General features: G+C 55.5%; 1 protein-coding gene and 1 pseudogene across 2 annotated transcripts in view; one reads left to right on the forward strand and one right to left on the reverse strand.

Annotated features, from left to right (window-relative positions):
- Positions 1-9,998: 9,998 nt before the first annotated feature.
- The window catches only part of RCOR1 (REST corepressor 1), a 118,260-nt gene continuing 109,403 nt past the window's right edge, over positions 9,999-18,855 (reverse strand). For both annotated transcript variants that reach the window (XM_037031161.1, XM_037031160.1), the window contains 4 exons: positions 15,677-15,754; positions 15,403-15,460; positions 14,585-14,814; positions 9,999-11,507 (listed from right to left, as the gene is read on the reverse strand). In XM_037031161.1, the coding sequence (XP_036887056.1) occupies positions 11,466-11,507; positions 14,585-14,814; positions 15,403-15,460; positions 15,677-15,754 (408 nt within the window). In that variant the 3' untranslated portion in view covers positions 9,999-11,465. The remainder of the gene's footprint in view (positions 11,508-14,584; positions 14,815-15,402; positions 15,461-15,676; positions 15,755-18,855) is intronic.
- LOC118976609 (probable tubulin polyglutamylase TTLL1) lies at positions 16,141-17,518 on the forward strand (annotated as a pseudogene).

Consider the following 18,855-nt stretch of genomic DNA (forward strand, 5'->3'; position numbering starts at 1 on the left):
AAAATAAGGATTGATATGTATTCCAGGAACGCAGTCTTATCTATACTTAGGATGTGGAATTCAGCCTCACTGGCTGACGGTGAGCTCATCACCCGCAAAAGCCCGCACTTGGGGCAGGGCTCAGCGACCATCTGCCTGTGGGTCATCCCGCCAGCCTCTCTGGGTGTGGGGCCCCCCGGATGGATCCCTTCCCGGCCACTGCTCTTATGTGACGAGAGTGGAGCTGTCCTGTGGGGTGAGGCTGCCATGAGGGACAGCAGCAGACCAAGCTCTTAGGACCTGCCCCGTGCTCTTCCTGCCGACGTTCTGGCTCCCAGACGAGCCCTCCTGTCCGCTGTCCTGGCTCTGAACGTTCCTCGCAAGAGCTTGGTCCGCACTCTGCGCGGGGTGGGGCTCGGACAGGATGCCGCTCAGCTGCACGGGCCGCTGCCCCACTGGGTAGCAGACAGGACGTTTCTGTGGGCCCAGTGGTGGGCTTTTGGGGAATCTCACTACCCAGAACCCCAGCCCCCAGAGCCAGCAGCTCCGGGCTGAGAATCGTTCTGGCACCCACGGCCCTGCCAGCCCCGCAGCCCTTCAGAAACTGCTGCCGATGTGACTCTGCTCCAGAATGCACCGTGGCTCCTGTGGTCAACCACGGCGGGGCCAAACGGCTGAGTGGAGCTGAGCAGGTGGGCAGGGCGCTGACCATGGGCCAGGCTGTGTCTGCCACCAGGCGAGAGCGACGTGAAGGCGAGTGGGGTGCGGTACCCCATGAGAAGGCTTCGCATCAGCAGTGCAGTCCATATGTGCACATGCCCAGCACACGAGGGTGCAGGAGGCCAAATAGGCTGGGCTGGCGGGCTGGGGCCGGGCCAAGAGGACCGTGAGCTGGTGATGCTCGGGCCTGGAGTTGGAGTGGCCGCCTGGATGGTGGTGTGTCCACTGAGATGGAGACCCAGGAGGAGAAGCCTGGGATGACGGGAGGAGGGCCAGGCACAGAGAAGTGACAGGAAACAGCGAAGAATCTCACTTCCAGAAGGAGAAATCGGCTATTCATTCCATTCTTTCCTCCCAGGGCTCCCAGGCCGCAGGCCGCTGTAGCACATATGGGCCAGGGACCTCAACCACACTGTCCCGCAGGCAGGCAAGTGTAAACCCTCAAAAGGACAGGAGAGCCCAGGGTTGGGAAGCCTCCTCCGAGGTGAGCCAAGGGGAGCGTGAGTTCCCGGGAAAGGAGGCCGGGCCCAAGGCTGGGAGGGGAATCTGGAGGTTATTCCAAGGGCAGGGGAGCCCCAGAGGGCTCGCACCGGGGAGCCCCCCCACCCCACTCAGGCTGGTGGAAGGCCCCTGCGCTCAATGCTCCTGGGGGACAGCAGCCCTCGGCCAGCGGGGTGAGCACCCAGACCCCTCCGTCCGACCAGCCATCCCCAGGTGCCGGCTAGAAGATTCTCAGGTGCCCCGCCTGGGACTGAACCCACAGAGGCGGCTCAACCCCTTACCCTGCCAGCAGTGGTCCTGAAGCCCGGATGAACGACCCGTACCCGGCTCCTCACTCATGCTCTGTGTTCTGGGCACGTGGACAGGGCCGTGACCTCTCCGAGCTCCAGCCTCATCTGGAGAGAAGACTGAGAAAGCAGGTTGTATAATGTCCTCAGGAGGTCCATGACCAGCCCGGCAGAGCCCCAGGCCCGGGGCGGGGGTCGCTCAGGGCGGGACACGCGTGGGCTGAGAAACTCCAGAACGCTGGCTCACACTCATTACTCATGGCTTCCCGGTGTATTATTACTTGTTGACTGTTGGTATAATTTTTGTTGACTTGCTGATTACTAGTTGTTGATTCTAGGCTTGCACAACCACAGATATTCACATAGCTCAAACCTCACTCCCTGCTGTTTCCTGGCTAATTCAAGCAAAGCCCAGAATGTTCTGTGGGCACGCTCAGTGCCTCGCTGCCGCTGTCGAGGGATGACGGACAGGGAGAGGCCCCCACCTGCTCTGGGAAGACGAGCAGAAGGAAAGAGCCTCCAGGCAGGCCGGACATTCGGAAAACAGAAGCTCGGGGATTGGGGACTCTCCACACAGGCACCGCCCCAGGCTTTGGGGATAGGCACCGATGGGCCACACAGTGGGTTGGTCCTTGTCCCCTGGGATGAGTGCCTGCAAGATGTTGCCTGAGCAGCCTCAATAAGTGGTGAGATGCTGAGGCACCCCTCAGCTGTCCCCTCACAGGCTCCTCATGTCTGCCTGCAGCCCTGGTGGCAGCGTGGGGACACATGTGGCTGGCTCAGGCACAGGGCCCTTTTTGTGGCACTGATTCTGGAGTTAGGAATTGTCACCGGGACAACCCCTGAGAGTGGCCTGGGCCCGGACACACAGCCCTGGGGTGAAGCCGCTGACCCAGGCAGCTGGGTATGCGAGGCCAGTGTCCACAGCAGGAGGAGGTTCTGCAGAAAGTCTTGGATTCTCCTCTAGGCCTTGCAGGGACATGGGGCAGCCCGGGCGGTACTGATGCTAGCAAGGAAGGGAGGTCTCTGGGGCCGAGAGGCTGGCCCACGATGTTTACGGGACCTTAAGAGCTGCCGGCACTAAAAATAGTCGAAGCCTTGCCCCCTGAACCCATTCCTCCCGGCTGCCCGGCAGGTGGTGCGACGGGAATAGGCCAGCAGACCCCAGCACAGAGGGCTCCACCTCGAGGGGGGACGAGGGGACCTGAGATCCTAGACCTGAGCTGCAGGGGGATGAGGAAGGGTTGGGCCCGGCCTCGCGCTGGGACCCCTGTTCCACTGTGGGCCCGGAAGCAGGCCCAGTATCACACTGGACAGGCCCTGCAGTGCCTGCCCTCTGAGCCAGAGCAGGGGTCCTGCTCTCCGCACTGGCTGTGACCTCTCGGGGTGCAGCCTCCTCACTGCTGGGCCCAGGGCCGGCTCAGGGGGGTCAGCCAAGGACGGGGTTGATGCTTCCCGGGCAGGGGTGGGGGAAGGTGGGTGTGAACCAGTCCCCACAAATGGGTGCGTGTGGGTGTGCACATTTGGAAAGGACTTGTTTGCAGGCTAAAAGCGTTTGGTCACCGAAATACAGCAGCCGGGGCGCCAGATGTCTGGAGTAGGGGGCTGGGCCCACGCGCTTTCACATTGAGCTCATGTGTCCAAAATATCACACCTCATGAGGACTCGTGGCACGGCCAGAGGCACAAGGGTTTTGCGTTCAGCTCCTTTTATTGGTCATGGGAGCAGCTGGCCTCTGGGCGCCCGCACCTGGGACTGGGCGCAGGTGGGCGGCACGCTGTGGCCCTGGAGGTGCGGATCTGGGGGTGGCACCGCATCCCACGTGCCCTGGAGCAGCAGGTGGGTCAAAGGGCTGACGTGGGGTTTGGAGTGTGACATCAGCCAGCTCTGTCCCCGAAACTGGGCATCCACTGTGGGGCCACACACACCAGACGCATGGCCTGGCCAGCCAGGAGCCCCTTGCACTCCACAGCCCACAGGCAGCGGTCCCCACACTCGGCTAACAGATGTGGACACTCTGTGTACACTGGAGCCCGGTGGGCGTGGAGACACACAGGATGGACATTGGAGCACGGGAGACAGGAGACTTGGGAGAGGCACACCGCCCGCCCCTGGGACCCCCCGTCGTGAACACCCTGCTCCCCTCGCTCTGATGCCTGACAGCCAGGCACAGTGTGTGCCGGCCAGGACAGCTTGGCCGGGGAGACTGTTGCCCCCAGTCCCACGGCCTCTCTGTGCAGGCTCCGCAGCACTGCCACACCCTTCCCGCACATGGCTGCTCCCCTCCCCCAGCCCTGTACACAGGCTTTGGTGCTGTCCTGAAGCACCTGTTTGGGGCAAAGGCGGAGCAATGGCCACGGGCTCCTCTTCTCAGGGACCCTGTGTCTCCAGATCTGTCACAGGTCACCTGATACTTCCCAGTGCAAGAAGCTACGGCTGGCGGAAAGGGGCAGAAAGGGGACGGCAGCCTTGGCCAGCAAGTGCTTGCTCCTGGGACCCCTGCTCAGGCCCTCTCTGTCCTGCCCGTATCTGCCCCTGGCCACCCCTGCGGCCCAAGGCCACAGGCAGGCAGGGTAGGGGCTGGCCTTAGGCAGTCTCAGGGGCTTCTGCCACTGCAGAACCTTCCAAAGAACCGCCCTCGACCCATCCTCAGGACATGCTTCAGTGGGACGCCTCCAGAGACAGGCCTTGCCCCTCCCTCTCCTCTCCGAGCTCTGGCTGGCTTTCCAGGAGGGGTCGGGGAGGGAGAGCCCTGAAGCAGCCTCCACCTGCCAGGGCCGACCCTGGGCCCTCCTGAAACAGGCCACAGGGGTCCCAGGGACACGCCCAGCACAGTGGCCTGCTGGAGTGGGCACAGGGTGAGAGGAGGGGCAGCTGGAGTGTCACCGAGGTCCTTCTCCTTGTCATCCCAGATCCGCCAGCACAGCTGACGGCCTTGGCAGTGGACTGAAACCCGGGGGCAGGGCTTTGCTCTCAGACATCCCCTGGGGCCAAACTGGAGGGCACAGGGAAGGGCCTGTGCTTGCCCCCAGGGTCCCCCAACGCGGCTGCTTGGGAACTTTGCACCCCAGCTTCCAGGAGGTCCAGGGCACAGTGATGGCCCTGAGGTCACTGGGCTGGTCTCCCCACTCCCCTAAGTGCACATGGGTCCTTGACACCTCCAGTCACTTCTGGTAGTTTCTGGAACACAGGGTCTCCATGGGTTTACCCTGGCCAAGTGGTCCCGAAGGCCTGTGCTCACAGCGCAGGTCTCACTTCACCTCCCCAGGGACACACCTGACCGAGCGCCAGCCCTGGGAATGGGGGGCACAGCACCTCCTGCCAACGCCATGCTTGGCAGAGGGCCCTCCAGAGCTGCCCCCCACCCAGACACAGATATGTGAGATGAAGCTTGGTGTCACCGATCACCAGAGTTGCAAATTAAAGCCATAACGAGGTAACCCCTCACACCTGCCAGGATGGACAGACATCAAGAAACAACCAAGTGCTGGCCAGGGTGTGGAGAAAGGGGACCCTCGTGCACTGTGGGCACACACGCAGACTGGTGCAGCCACCGTGGGAAGCAGTATGAAGTCTTCTCAAAAACTACAAGTGGATCTGCCCTTTAACCCCAGCAATCCTACGTCTGGGTACTTAGCCAAAGAAACTCAAAACTCTAATTTGAAAAGATATATGCACCCCATGTTCACTAAAGCATTATTTACAATACCCAAGATATGGACACACCCACGTGTCCATCAGTGGGACCAATGGATAAAGAAGCCGCAGTCCATGTGTGCAATGGACTGCTACTAGGCATAAAAAAGAATGGCGTCTTACTGTTTGTAGAGGGTGTCGTGCTCCCTGAAATAAGTCGGAGAAAGACGAACACCACAGGACCTCACTTAAATGGGGAATTTATTTTTAAATAACAGAATAAACAAACAGAAACAGCCTCAGGGAACAGTAAACCAAGGCTCGTCAGCCCTGGCCAGGTGGCACATTTAGTTGGCGCACTGTGGGTTCAATTCCCAGTCAGGGCACAGAACCAGGTTGCTGGTTCAGTCCCCAGTCGGGGGGCACGTGGGGGCCCCTGATTGGATGTCTCTCCCTCTCTCCAATCAGTAAACATATTCTCAGGTCAGAATTAAACCGCGGGTTTCCGGAGGGGAGGAGGGTTGGGAGGGCTGGGTGAAAAGGTGAAGGGACTGAGGACAAACTGGCAGCTGCAGAATGGCCACGCAGTCACAGGGATGTGAAGGACGGCACAGGGAACACGTGTGTTCCACGGTGTGGCAACAGCTATGGCTGCGGTCAGCTGGACACCGGACACAGTGGCTATGCTGTACACCTAAAACTGACATCAAATGAACATCCACTGAACGTCGAAGAAAGTCAAACACACAGCAATGCTCTGCTGCCACAGTGAGTCGTTTCCGTCCGGGACTGGATCTCGGAGCCCCTGCTGGTCTGCGACCCGCACACTCGCCGCCGGCCCGGCCACCTGCTCCTTCCCGTGCACCGGGGCGTCACCTAGTCACCCCTTCATGACTGTCTTCGGCGTTTCCTACAGTGAAGGGCTGCACAGGGCACATTCCCTCAATCTTTGTGTATAGGGAAAAACTCCATATTTTGCCTTCATTTTGAAGATCTGGATAGAGTTGTTTGGCGGCTTTCAACCTTAGCCCGTCACACAGCCTCCTGCGTTCCCCGGGAAGCTGCTCACGTCCTGGGTGGCTGGGGCCTCCTCCCACGGCCTTCACGGTTTCTCCACCTCGTTTGCCTTTCCTGGAAAATGGTTTTCACCTGCTCCAGGTTCACTGACGTTCTTGGATCTGTAATCAGCATTTTCCACAAAATTCAAGGTAGTTTTGCTATTGTTTCTTCACATGTGTTTCTGGTCCCTTCCTCCATTTCCTCTTCTGCCTGAGACGGGGCGGGACTGTGTGCGACGTGGCACCAGAGGCGGCCAGACACCCCTGGACACAGGTGTCCCTCCGCCCCGTCTGCAGGAAGGGAGCCTGGCCCGTGCTCCCCACGAGTGCCTGATCGGGGCCCATGCCTGGCCTTCTCCCCTCCCCACATCATGGCTCCCTCCACGTCTGGCCGAGGCATGGTCCAGGCTCATCCGCTGGACCCTCCTCCCTCCCCACACTGCTGAATGTCCTCTCGGCTCCCCTCGCCCTCCACCCACCTCCTGGCAGGAAAGCCCAGGGCTCCAGTCTTGGCCCTTGCTCCCTCTTGTCTAGGGCATGAGTCACCTCCCTCAGAGACACGGGGCAACAGCAGGCCTCCTCTTCCTCGCAGCCCCCCCCCCCCCGCCCCGGCAGCATTGGGCACGCCCTCGGGGTGCTCGGCGAGGGCAATGGGAGCACCCAGCCCGCGCCTACCAGGCCGACACACCATGCGGTCACATGCAGAGGGGCCCCGGCACCACGCAGAAGCGCTTGCTGTCTGGGCAACGCTGGGTGGGATGGTCAGGGATCCTGGGGGTTGCCTAACCAAACCCGTATCCCAGCTGGAGCAGAAGATGCAGAGACGGGCTAGAAGTTGAAGGGGCACTGGGAGGAGAGCCATGTCCACTCTCAGGCGACCAGAGGCACAGAGGTGGCAGGCAGGCCTCTCTCTTCACAGCCACTGTCCGAGGCCAGCGCCCAGGCCTCAAAGCTGAGAAGAGGAAGCAGCTCTGACGGGCCGGCACCCCGCCCTGGAAACAGTGCCAGCTTGGCTCCGCTCCCCAGCGACATCGCCAGGGACCGAGGGGTGGGGCTCAGGGGCGCTGGAGGTGTCTGGTGCTAATCGGGAGGCTCCAGACCGGGTGTCCCCAGTCTGTGCAGTTCCGGGGAACCTATGCCCTCTGAACCCTCAGGCCCGGGCAGGGCCGGAAAGCATCTACTTTGTGCTAGGCGGGGTCACGCTCTGACAGAGAGAGGGCGTGCAGGAAACTGTTTTGTTTCATATTTTATTACATCAATGGCTTGAAAATTTTTATTTAACTTCAGCAAATATTGGAAATAGAAAAATGAATTCTGCAGAATTTCACAAATAAATTCTCCACTCTCCACTACCCAATGTTATTATCCAACGGCTAAGCAATTATAATGCTATGAACATTCACCATAATGAATGTACTGACATAAAAAACAGGCAAAAAGAGACATTAAAATATTACTTACACAGCATTGTTACAACATCTTTTCTTTAAAATCCCAACGTGGATTTTACCACTTCAAAAGATATACAGCATTTCCATTATATTTGCAAACTTAACCTTATACATCTTTTAAAATCTTGAAAAAGTTTTAAGCAATCTAAAAAGCACTTAGCAAAGCTGCAACATCTACGTAATGGAACACTCCCGCTCGGGGGCAGACCTGTTTTCGAAGGTGACTGTAAACACTCGTCCCCAGACGACGACGTGCACAGACTGGGCCTGCATCCTCTGAACCGCCCCGCGGCCACGGCTGGGCTTCGCTCCGTGCGGGGAAGCAGCAGAGGCCCGGGGCCGCGGGGGGCGCCTGCTCCGAGCATTGCAGGGGCCGCTCGCGTGGGCGGACTTCCTTGAGTCAGCGCAGGCAAAGTGTCACTTGACGGTAAAAGCTCGACCCCTGGGTCAGCGGATTTGGAAACGGGCTGGAAAGAGACAGCGAGGGTCCCGACTGGGGGGGCCCACCTTTCCTGTGCTCACGTAAGCTGGGTCCAGTTAGTGTAATGCACTGTTTGGCTTGTTTTTGGTGTGGTTATACCAGTGGTACATCTGATATTCAGAGACAAAAATGGGGACAGCTGAAATCTAAAGTGACAATGAGCACACTTACGATGGTGTGTGGTATTTGAGGAAGCTTTATATACACAGAAAATAACTGCTTAATTAGTCCCCCGTAGTTGAGTGGTAGAACTATTTTTTCATATTCATTTTTGATTAGAGGTCTGCGACCATCAGAGGGTCTTTCAGTTAAAAACTGTCAAGAACCATTTCCCGGAACCGGTGTCTTGGTCACTCACACACACTGAGACAGCGCGGTGGGTGTGTCGAGCTGACTCTGGCCCCCGATGCCACTCACCTGTCAGCACAGCGAGGGCGGGGCCACTTTCTGGTTAGAAGAGCTACATTATGGAGTTGATCGCTGTTTCGATCCAGCCAACACAATATTCAAGTAACAAGGTATCTCAATGGATAAGTGAAAAAAAATTTACCTAACACTTTACACATCTACACAAAATTAAATAAAACAAACTTTTAATGCATATGCAATACAATTTATATCTTTTAGGATTTCTAAACTAAAACTATCATTTGTTTCAATGGTACTATATTTTGCACAATAACTTATACTTAGGAGAAATTTTCCACAAAAATATATATATATAATTATGACATTCACATTGATAATTTTTAAGAAGACAAAGCTTAAGTGAGTGTTGCATCCGAGGCAGTTGTCACCATGGACCCTGACACGCACGAGCTGCTGACGCACCCACGTCTTGACATGTCGAAAAGGGTCTCCGCCCAAGTAAGACCAGGTCGCTCTGCTTTTAGGGCAAAGTGACTTGTTGCGTTTACAACATCCTCGCAAAGACAGTGGAACGACACAGCGGAAAGCAGTGCTGTCTCACGCGCGAGACCACAGTGAAGGCAGGCAGGCAAAGATGACCAGCTTTCAACCTCCTGGCGAATGGAAACGACATGCCCTCTCCCTCGGGGCGAGCCCAGGCAGCGGCTGTGCCGGTGAAAAGACCAGCAGAGCGCGTCTCCGGGACTGAGGAGCAGCGCTTGGGGCCAGGAAGCAAGGGAGGGGTGCTGCAGAGCAGACGGGCCTGGCACTGCGGCGTGCCCGCCACGCCACAGAAGGACCAGCACCAAGCTTTCCAGCGCTGCCGGAAGGGACCCATCCTTAAGGAAAACAGCCTGGGCGCAAAGAGAGGAACAGACCTACTGGTGGAGCAAGAGCCCCCGCAGGAACCGGCCTCCTGCTTCTGCGAAGAGGAAGGCGGCCATGAGGAGAAGGAAGAACGACTAAAGCTTCTGTTCATGCCTAGTGTCCCCTAAAAACGATGTGCAAAACGCAGGCCCAGTCCTGCCGTGCACTCTCGCCGCCTGTGATCACACAACGGGCCTGCACCGCAAGGGAAAGAGAGCGCTTGGCGCTCCCTCGTGTTCTTCCGACCCTGTCCGCGCAGGACCGGCGAGCTGTGACCACCCCCGCCCGCTCATGGCTCTTTGCCTGCTCCTGCCTCACTCCCGGACACCCAAAGCAGGGACAAGACGGTGCCGGTGGGGAAAGTCCCGTTTTCCTCCCCTCTTCTAAGTGACCTTTGTCTAGATTCCTAAAAAACACATCCAATTCCCAAAAATCTATGATTTTAGCCACCCCTCTTCCTAAAGAGAAAGTCAGCTGACTTTAAAAAAAAAAGGCAAGGTGCTTGAGAGTCAAAACACAACAAATTTTAGTTGCATATTTTAAGTTCTTAAGAATTCTGTTAATGCTGCCTTAGAGCATCTGCATCTTTTTTCTTTTTTGGTATTGAAAGCAGGAAAAATATGCAAATGATGCGAAAACAAAACAAAGAGCTCCCTCAGCCTGTTTAGAGCAGGCTGGGCTGACTGTGGGTGGGGAGTGGGAGAAGCCAGATCCCGGTGGCCAGTCCGCCCTCCCACCCCTCGGCAGGCCCACGGTCTGCTGAGAGGAGAGAAGTGACTCTGGAGGTCTCGGGATGTGGACCAGATGCTTCGCTTGTCCTCAGTCCGACCAAAAGGCGGCACGTGCTGCTCTGCAGGCGGTCCCTCTCATCGCACCCTCGCCAGAGCCAACAGAGCGCTCACTTCTCTGGCCTGTACTGGACTGTGGAGAGAGAAGGTGGTGCTCGTGGTCACGCCAGTACAAGAAGGACCAAAGGGTGTGTGGGGTGACGTGAGCAAGGCCAGACATGCAAGAGGACGGGGGACAATGTGCACTTCCGTAAAGCCCTCACCAGCTGGTCTGCCACCCTGTGTCAAGCGAGCCTGACACTTAAAGTCTGCACGGTCAGGTTCTGCAGCAAGCTCCCTACCCCGAGCCTCGGCAACGTCGTCTTTGGCAAGCAGTGAGCGGTAAAGAAGTAAGACACCGAAACAGAAACAGGACGGAAAACGTGGTTGCCGGAGGGAGAAGGCACCAATTCCAAATGTACGAGCACCAGGTACAGTGGTACGGACCAAATCTCTTGGAGCTGGGTGGTGGAGGTGGGGAATCGGGAAATGAGAGGGTGGCACCCACCCGGGGGCTGCCGTGCTGAGCGCTGGCGGCAGAAGGTGGTGAGGTCCGCGTTCCTGTTTAGCTACGTGTCCAAAGAGAGCTGCTGCGTATCAGCTTTCTACCAACGGGGAAGGGAGAGGGAGAGGTTTCAGCAAACTAGATTCATAAACCATAATTATACCCTACTGTCAGGGAGATGGGAGTTGAATCAGGGTGTTTGGCACAATAAAGGTTATAATGCAGTCTGCCAATATACTGTGATTTCCAAAAAAGCATGATCTCATTTAGGTGGATGCCTCAGAAAAGTACAAGAGAAACTTTCTAGAAGGCCAACGGGGTCACAGTCACTCTGGAAATGACGTTATGCACAAAGTAGAAACCGCAGGCCATGCAGGAACAGCGTCGTGCCTTTCGAATTGGTCGCCTGTTCTGGAGCTGCTGACGGGAAGAGCTGCCACTGGTGGACTCTGGCACTCCGCCCGGGGGGGCGGCCCCCAGGCTCAGGCGTGCAGGCCAGCGACCCCCTCCCCGGCACGCACGCAGACTGAGAGATGCACGGAGCTCTCCGGGAAGTGGCGCCAACATGGAGGAAGAAGCAAAGATTTAAGGCAGATGTAGCACAGGACCGGAAGTGCACGCCTTTTTTGGTAATAGCTGCTTGTCCACAGAGATGTGATGCAGATGGCTAGGTGATGTCTTGTAATACCTGATATCCTGGGTAACACAGTTGTCCACACCAAGTGCTGGAAGCTACTAGAGTTTCTCAGGAGGCAGATGCATATCTGACGTCAAGAACAGAAGCAGCCTGAAGAAAGGAGAAGAAAAAAGAATCAAAGAGCAGGAAACAGCATAATTCGGGTGTTCTGTAAGCGGGAAAGGGGCGGGCGAACACAGGGCACCGCAAACAGTCGGGCTCCAAGGGCAGGCGGAGGCGGCTGTGCTGAGACACAGCGTGGCCCCCACACCCAGCTGTCCTGGGCTCAGACCCCGGCTCTGCGGCTGTCCGGCTGGGAGTCCCGGCACAAGTCACTCTTTCGAACTCCACTTCCCTCTTCTGCAGAATGTACACAGCAACGGTGTCCATCACAGGGGAGTAAGTAACACCCCCAAAAGGGCAGTTGGCACACCCCTGGCGAACAGTCACACTCGGGGACACTGGCACCAGCTGGAGGGGCTGCCACGCAGCCGCCCCAGCCAACAAGCAGGCCCCGGTTCGGCAGGGACACGGTACTCAGATCCCTGAGACTGCAGGATATTCTTTAAAAGCTTCCCAAGCATTTCTTAATTTTCTGCCTTCATTTTCAAACCCAAATCCCAGACCCAAACCTAAAGGTTAGTCATGTCTCAGCTCAAACCACCAGGCTTTGTGCTCCTTCGTGTGAGCCCGGGTCACAGACACTGCACGGAGTCAGATTAGGACCCTCCTTGGCAGTCAACCGAGGAGGAACCAACCCCCAATTGTAACGAGTCTTCTCTCCGGTCAGGCAGCTTCGGCAGCGCTCCGTGCCCTTTGTGACTGTGACTGTGGCCCCCAGCCCCATGCCCCTTCCTTGGCTACTTCAGAGAACTCTGGGTCTCAGAAGCTCAGGCCCTGCGGCTTCCCTCCCTCCTCAGCCTTGAAGGAAAGAGCAGGTCTTATGTCCTTCGCCTATAAGGAAGATGAGATGCCTGGGAACTTCTCCACGCTCATTTCTACAGTTAGCCTGTGGTAAACTGGTTTTCACTGGGGTCTGCGCAGAACCTGTTAGGGATGTCACGTGAGGACTCCCTGCCACAGGACACCTGGCACCTTGATGTCCCCCTCCCCGTCGGTGTGGCACAAACAAAATCTGAGGGTGTGGGACAGGCAGGGCCCAGTACGCAGCTTTCCCAGCTGCTGAACGCCCCAAACAGACACGAGTGCGGAAGCACAAGGACACTATGCTCTGCGCAGCGATGGGACAGAGCCAGCCGGCGTGCCAGCGACTGTGGTCAGAGCACAGAAATGCCGCCGGCTTCACTGCCAATGGAGAATGGAAACCAGGGTGCTGTAAGAAGCAGGGAAAGAAACAGACTAAAAAAGGGAAATCCAGGTGTGTGAAGAGTGTTTTTTAAAACGCATTAATTAGAGAGAGAAAGCAGCATCAACCTGTGTTCTACTGAGTTATGCACTCAGCGGTCAGTTCCCGCGTGTGCCCGCAGACCTCGAGTGTCGGGACGATGCTCCCAGCAGCCGAGCTGCCCAGCCAGGACTGTGTGCGTGCATGCGTGCTTTAAATGGCGAGAGAGGAGAACAACTTCATGGGAAACAGAGAGACTATACGCAGACGGTATCCCTCTTCCTGAAGAACGGACACACCGAAGGTCATCCACCAAAGAGAAACGAGCCCTGCTGCTGGGGCTGCTGATGGCAGAGGCAGAGAAAAGAGTCACGTGGGCGTGGTGGTGGAGAATCAGCATGGGATGCGGGCTGAGAGGACCAGCACTAAGAATGGACCTTTCTGGGCTGATCAGAAGGAAAGAGCAAGGAACTGACCGATCTAAGTTGTCCGTAAATGAACCAGAAACAGGAAGAGAAGGAAAGTACCAGCGTGAGGACTGAGGCCCTGAACGCCACCCTGCTGGCGCTGGCGGCGGAGCGGTCTGCAGAGGGAAGGAGCCGGCACCGTCCTTCCTGCTTCCTGGGACCGCTTTCTTCCCTGCAGGTTTCTGGCGTTCTGTCCATGGGCACCTCGTCTTTTTAATGCTTCCTAAACAGAGCCCAGGACTTCGGGACGTTCATCTGCTGCTACAGGGCAGTCGGCCCAGGGGCAAAACCACTGCCGAAGACCAGGACACTCACGTTTTGCTGCTGTGCTCTTGTGCCCCAGGGCTGCATGCTGGCCCACTCATGGGGGCAACTCGGGGGAACCTCTCACGTTGGCAATCCCACAGATGTTGTAAACTTACCACGAAGACTTTGTTCTGGTGGGAGGCTCTAGAAACGTCTGATTTTGACACAGTCGGTGTGTCTCAGCACTCTCCGGCCAGCGGGCACCCCCACTCTCAGGCCGGCTGGGCCCCCAGGCTGCCGCCATGGCTGGGCTCCTGGAGGGGCCCTCAGAACGGAGAATGGGGCCCTTCAGTCACTGCCATGTGGTTGCTGGAGGGTCAGATGGGAAAGTGACTTTCCTCGTAAAGCTAAAATAGCCTTAAGTTACCGTGTCACTGAACAAACTCAAACACGAGCTGACTGGCAGTGACCTCTTCCCTACGCCCAGCCCCATTCTCCTCTCCTGTGGAAGGGAGGGGCAGAGATGCAGCAGGGCAGCCAGGAGATGTGTGGGCAACGGCCCTGTCACAGGAGGCAGAGAGGTGACGGGTGGAGCCCTGCAGCCTCAATAAGCTTCCTTCCTGATTTCTGCCAACCAGGCTGATGGAATCAGGGCCACCATCCTGGAAGTTCCAGTCAACTATGTCACCTAGAACTGTCCCCATCAACCTCTAAGTTCCACACAGCATTGGTGGCTGGAAGACATGGGCAGCAGAGACGGGCAAGGAGCCCCCGCCTGGCCGGCCATGCAGACCCACCAGTAAGTTTCTCCACCACCGGGTGTGATGACCACACACCACAGGACAGCTCTGCAGCAGAGCTCTGACTGCACTTAAACATTGGTAACGTGTACTCTGTGGTCGGAGGGAACTGGGTGAAACTGGGACTGTGTCCAGGGATTCAAACAGGAGCCACACACACAGGACAAACAATTAAATGAGTTCAACACACGTATTGCAGGCAGAAGTCAAGTTACTGACAGAGCGAAAACTCCCAAACATTACCACCACTGAACAAGCCATGGGTGAGGAGGCTACGTGGACAGGGCGCGCAAGCCTGGCCGAGAGGAGGCTGCGCTGCCTCTGACCCACCTCATCGTCCTCTTCGGAAACCCTGATGGGATTGTCTGGACTCTTGACAGGCTTCTGGCTGCTGGGCCCGTTGGTCTCTTCCTTCCCGTGCTCTGCCTCCCATTCTTGTAAAACTTCATCTATGTTGAAGCGACGTCGATAATTTACAAAAAAGTTTTTCACTTGTACCACTGATTTGTTCCCAATCACATCTGAGATGGCCTGAAAATCACGGCCGTACTTCCTGATGGCTATGGACACAAGAGAGCATTTTTCAATACAAGAGAACACCAACGAGAAGCACACACAACTGAGACCGACTCACATCCAGTCAAGGAAACACACAAGCCTGTCAGAGCAGGTGCCAGCTCAGTGCATTAGACCAGTGGGAGAAGGCAGTGTAGGCAGTCCAGGGTGACCCTGTCATCTGGAAATCTGTGCCTCATCATCAGATGTCACTTGAAAACTGAAGTCATCCAGCAATTACTCTATGGTTGTGGGTATTCTGCATTTGTCATTTCAGGACCCCCAGGACTAGAACACCCCCCAAATCTAACTCCTGTCTGCTTGTCGGGGTTTTGTACCTCACAACTATTCAACCCCCAACCCAACGCATGGCTGTTAAAATGAATTACTCACACCTTTAAAACTGACATGGTAATTTGTACAACTCATGAGGCCCAGGGAGGAAAAAAGTCAAGCCCAGGGGTAATAATGCCAGTACACAGCTAAAATGCCACCCAACCCCTTGAGAATCTGTCTCAGCCGGGGGTACGTGCTGCGTGCGGGGTGGGGCACACCTGTCTCTAAAGGCTCTTAGGAGGAGGGCCTCGCCGTACCTTGTACTGCAAGAAGCTGCTCCTCTGTGGTCCAGCGCGCGTTACTTTTCTGCATGACCTGTACATCCAAAGGAGTCATGTGAACACGTCATACGTCCTTATTAGAGCTAACAAATCTTTTTCTCGTATCAGAATTTTGATGCCAACTAGGTTTATAAAATTCTGCCCATACTTTCCTCTCTAATGGGTGTATACTGGATATTCCAGGGATATTCCCCCCTTAAACACACAAAACTGGGCTATGACTTTGGAGGTGGTGTTAACGCAATCATACCTCTGGAAGTCGGTACGGTTCTATTCCACCATCAAGTTTTTCTTTGAGAGCACTGTTTGTCTGTTTGATATTCTGAATCTAAAAGAGAAAAGATTTTTATTTTACAAATGAAACAATAGCCCTGGCTGGTGTGGCTCAATGGACTGAGTGCCAGCCTGCGAACCAAAGGGTTGCTGGTTCAATTCCTGGTCAGGGCACATGCCTGGGTTCTGGGCCAGGTCTCCCCCACAGTAGGGAGTATGCGAGAGGCAACCACACACTGATGTTTCTCTCCCTGTCTTTCTCCCTCCCTCCCTGTCTAAAAATGAAATAAATAAAATCTTTAAAAAAAAAAAGGAGTCAAAAATACAGAAACAACAATAAAAAACCACTGTGAGGTGCAGGGCAGTAGGCGGCATCCTCCTGTGAGTGCCAGAGCGGGGCCACCCTGCCCGTGCTCCTCGCCATGCTCCGTGCTGTGCACCCACGGGGGGGCGTGGCAAGAAAGCGACCTGACTTCAGGGAAGAACCTGAGGCAGGAGGCAGGAGTCAGTGAAACTGGAGAGAAGTCGGACGCTCTTGCTGGCTCCCTAAGTTCCCACGCATGAGGGCAGGAAAAGTGGAATGAGTTACTGACATTGAGGAGTCTGTGCTGACTAACAGCTTTGAAAAGAGAGGATGGTCCAGGTAACAGAAATCGAGGGCTGGAACTTTCACTGGATGGGCGTGCAGACTGTCCAAAACATCTTTGGTGTCGAAAATGGCTGTTGGCTCTCATGTGATCAAATGGTCAACTTTTCTGAACCAGTAGGAACTGACCTGGAAGGATCTGACGGTGGAGAATATTGACAGGTATCGGGAAGAGCTGGAGAAAGAACGGAGGCCTCTGGCAGAAAAGGGGTGGCTGGAAAACAGCTCTATCCATAATGTGTTCTGGTCACCTCCAGGCTGCTGCCGACTGCAGCCTGTTTGCAGAGGAGTTCAGGAAGAGTCCCTCCAGCCCCCAGATCACGAAACCTTGTGGCAAAGCCCAGGGCAAAGGTATCTTTCGGATCCACAAGGTCTTGCAAATCAAAGAGTGGTCCTGGGGCAGCCAAACATCTCCGTGTGCAACCCACTAAGGAGGCCTACACAATCTCCCTCTGTTATCAATGCCTATTACCAATTGACAGAAGGGCGTTCGACCTGTGCCTGTAAGTCCTGGTGTCTCCGTCCCGTCTGCTGCCCCGACATGTGTCAGCTTGGATTTTGCCGCCTCTGCACAACAGCAAAGCACGTCCCTGGCTCCGGTGAGCCAGACAGCAGGTTTGCTCACTCCCCCACACTGCCTTTCAGAAGCACCGGGGACTGCAGCCACATCGGGGGGGCAAAGGGGCCTGGGAATGGCCTGCGGTGGCACCTATAGAGCACCCAAGGCAAGGAGGTGGCAGCAAGCTGCTGGATGGAGTTCCAATGGACCCCCATGGGGTCGCCAAGGCTGTGGCACCGAAGATGAACAGTGACAAGTGTGGCTGGAGTGCTGGGGCTCTGCCATCACCACAGATGACAAGCTGAAGCCCTGGCTGACTGCAGTTAACATGTCCCTACCTCTCACCTCCACACCACCAACGATCACACCCTTAAGTATAACCTGATTAACGACACCCTCCACAGCACGTCCCCAGTGGCGAAATTCCAGGCTCTAAATGGAACATGTCACCCCCATAGAAAGTTCTTGGACATGGCGAAATCCTGTATGACAAGGAGCTGGTGCAGCTGACAGAGGCTGACCAAGAGCTGTAAAGTCCTTGTGGCCAGTGGACGGGGCCCAAAGAAGGCTGGTTGAGAGACTCAGGGAAAACTGTTCTCACCACCTGGAAGTAACCCCCCAGTAGAAGCAAGAGTCTGACCTGGGCCCACCACCCACCTGACTCGGGTCTCACTGAAGACCTATTTCGAAATCTCCTTTTTCTAGAGCTTTTTTCCTTTCCTAAGCCCTGGAAATGAATACTGGCACTTCTTTGGAAGGTTGAAGCAATGAAAAACTTTTATAAAGGTATGAAAAGAAAACAACTAAATAAACTAAAGGAAATAAAAACACCAAAAGCAAAGATGTTCCAGCCTATATGGTACCCAGAATTGGAGGTCTCTACCGACTCCTTTAAGAGCATCTAACTGACTTCCAGCCAAGATGGAGGCGTAGGTGGAAACACTGTGCCTCCTTGCACAACCAAGTTTAAAGACAACAAAGTTTTAGTAACAAAACACAACCAAAACACAGAAAATTAAACTATACAGAATTCCGACAACAATGAACCATTCAGCCAGACTGGTAAGAGGAGCGGAGCCAGTGACTGGCAGAGCAGGGTTGTGCAGGAAAACTCGGCCAGACTGACCCAGGCGCACGGGCAGCAGTTGGCAGATCCCAGGTGTGGGGTTGCGATGGGCAGACCCAGTGAGGGCACAAGGTGGCAAGCTGACCGTGGTCACACATTTGCGCGCAGATAAACCAGGCGAAGGAGCGTGCAATAAGATGGGCTGCACAGGCCCCAGCAGCAGGAAGCAGCAGAGGGGACTGCCTTTGCCCCTCTCTGACCCCGCCCCCACATACAGCATCACAACCCAGGGACTGAGTTGCCCCGCCCTGGTGAACACCTAGGACTCTGCCCCTCATACGTAACAGGCATGAACAGACCAAAACATTATGGCTCAAGAAGAACTCAAAGCCCCAGAGCTGATAACGCTAAGCTACTAAGAAATAGCCAACCTATCAGATGCACAGTTCAAACCACTGGTGATCAGAATGCTCACAGAATTGGTTGATTTTAGTCACAAATTAGATGAACAAATGAAGGCTTCACTAAGTGAAATGAAGGGAAATGCACAGGAAACCAATAGTGATGGGAAGGAAACTGGGACTCAAATCAAGGGAGTGGACCAGAAGAAAGAAAGAAATAACCAAACAGAAAAGAAGGAAGAAACAAGAACTCAAAAAAATGAGGAGAGGCTTAGGAACCTCCAGGACATCTTTAAACGTTCCAACATCCGAATTATAGGGGTACCAGAAGGGGAAGAGGAACAGCCACGAGTGGAAAACTTATCTGAACAAATAATAAAGGAGAACTTCCCCATCTGGCAAAGGAAATAGACTTCCAGGAAATCCAGGAAGCTCAGAGAGTCCCAAAGAAGTTGGACCCAAGGAGGAACACACCAAGGTACAT

Source organism: Sturnira hondurensis, unplaced genomic scaffold (genome assembly GCF_014824575.4).
Source record: "Sturnira hondurensis isolate 20B ecotype Veracruz unplaced genomic scaffold, ASM1482457v3 Scaffold0021143, whole genome shotgun sequence".
NCBI classification, from domain to species: Eukaryota; Metazoa; Chordata; class Mammalia; order Chiroptera; family Phyllostomidae; genus Sturnira; species Sturnira hondurensis.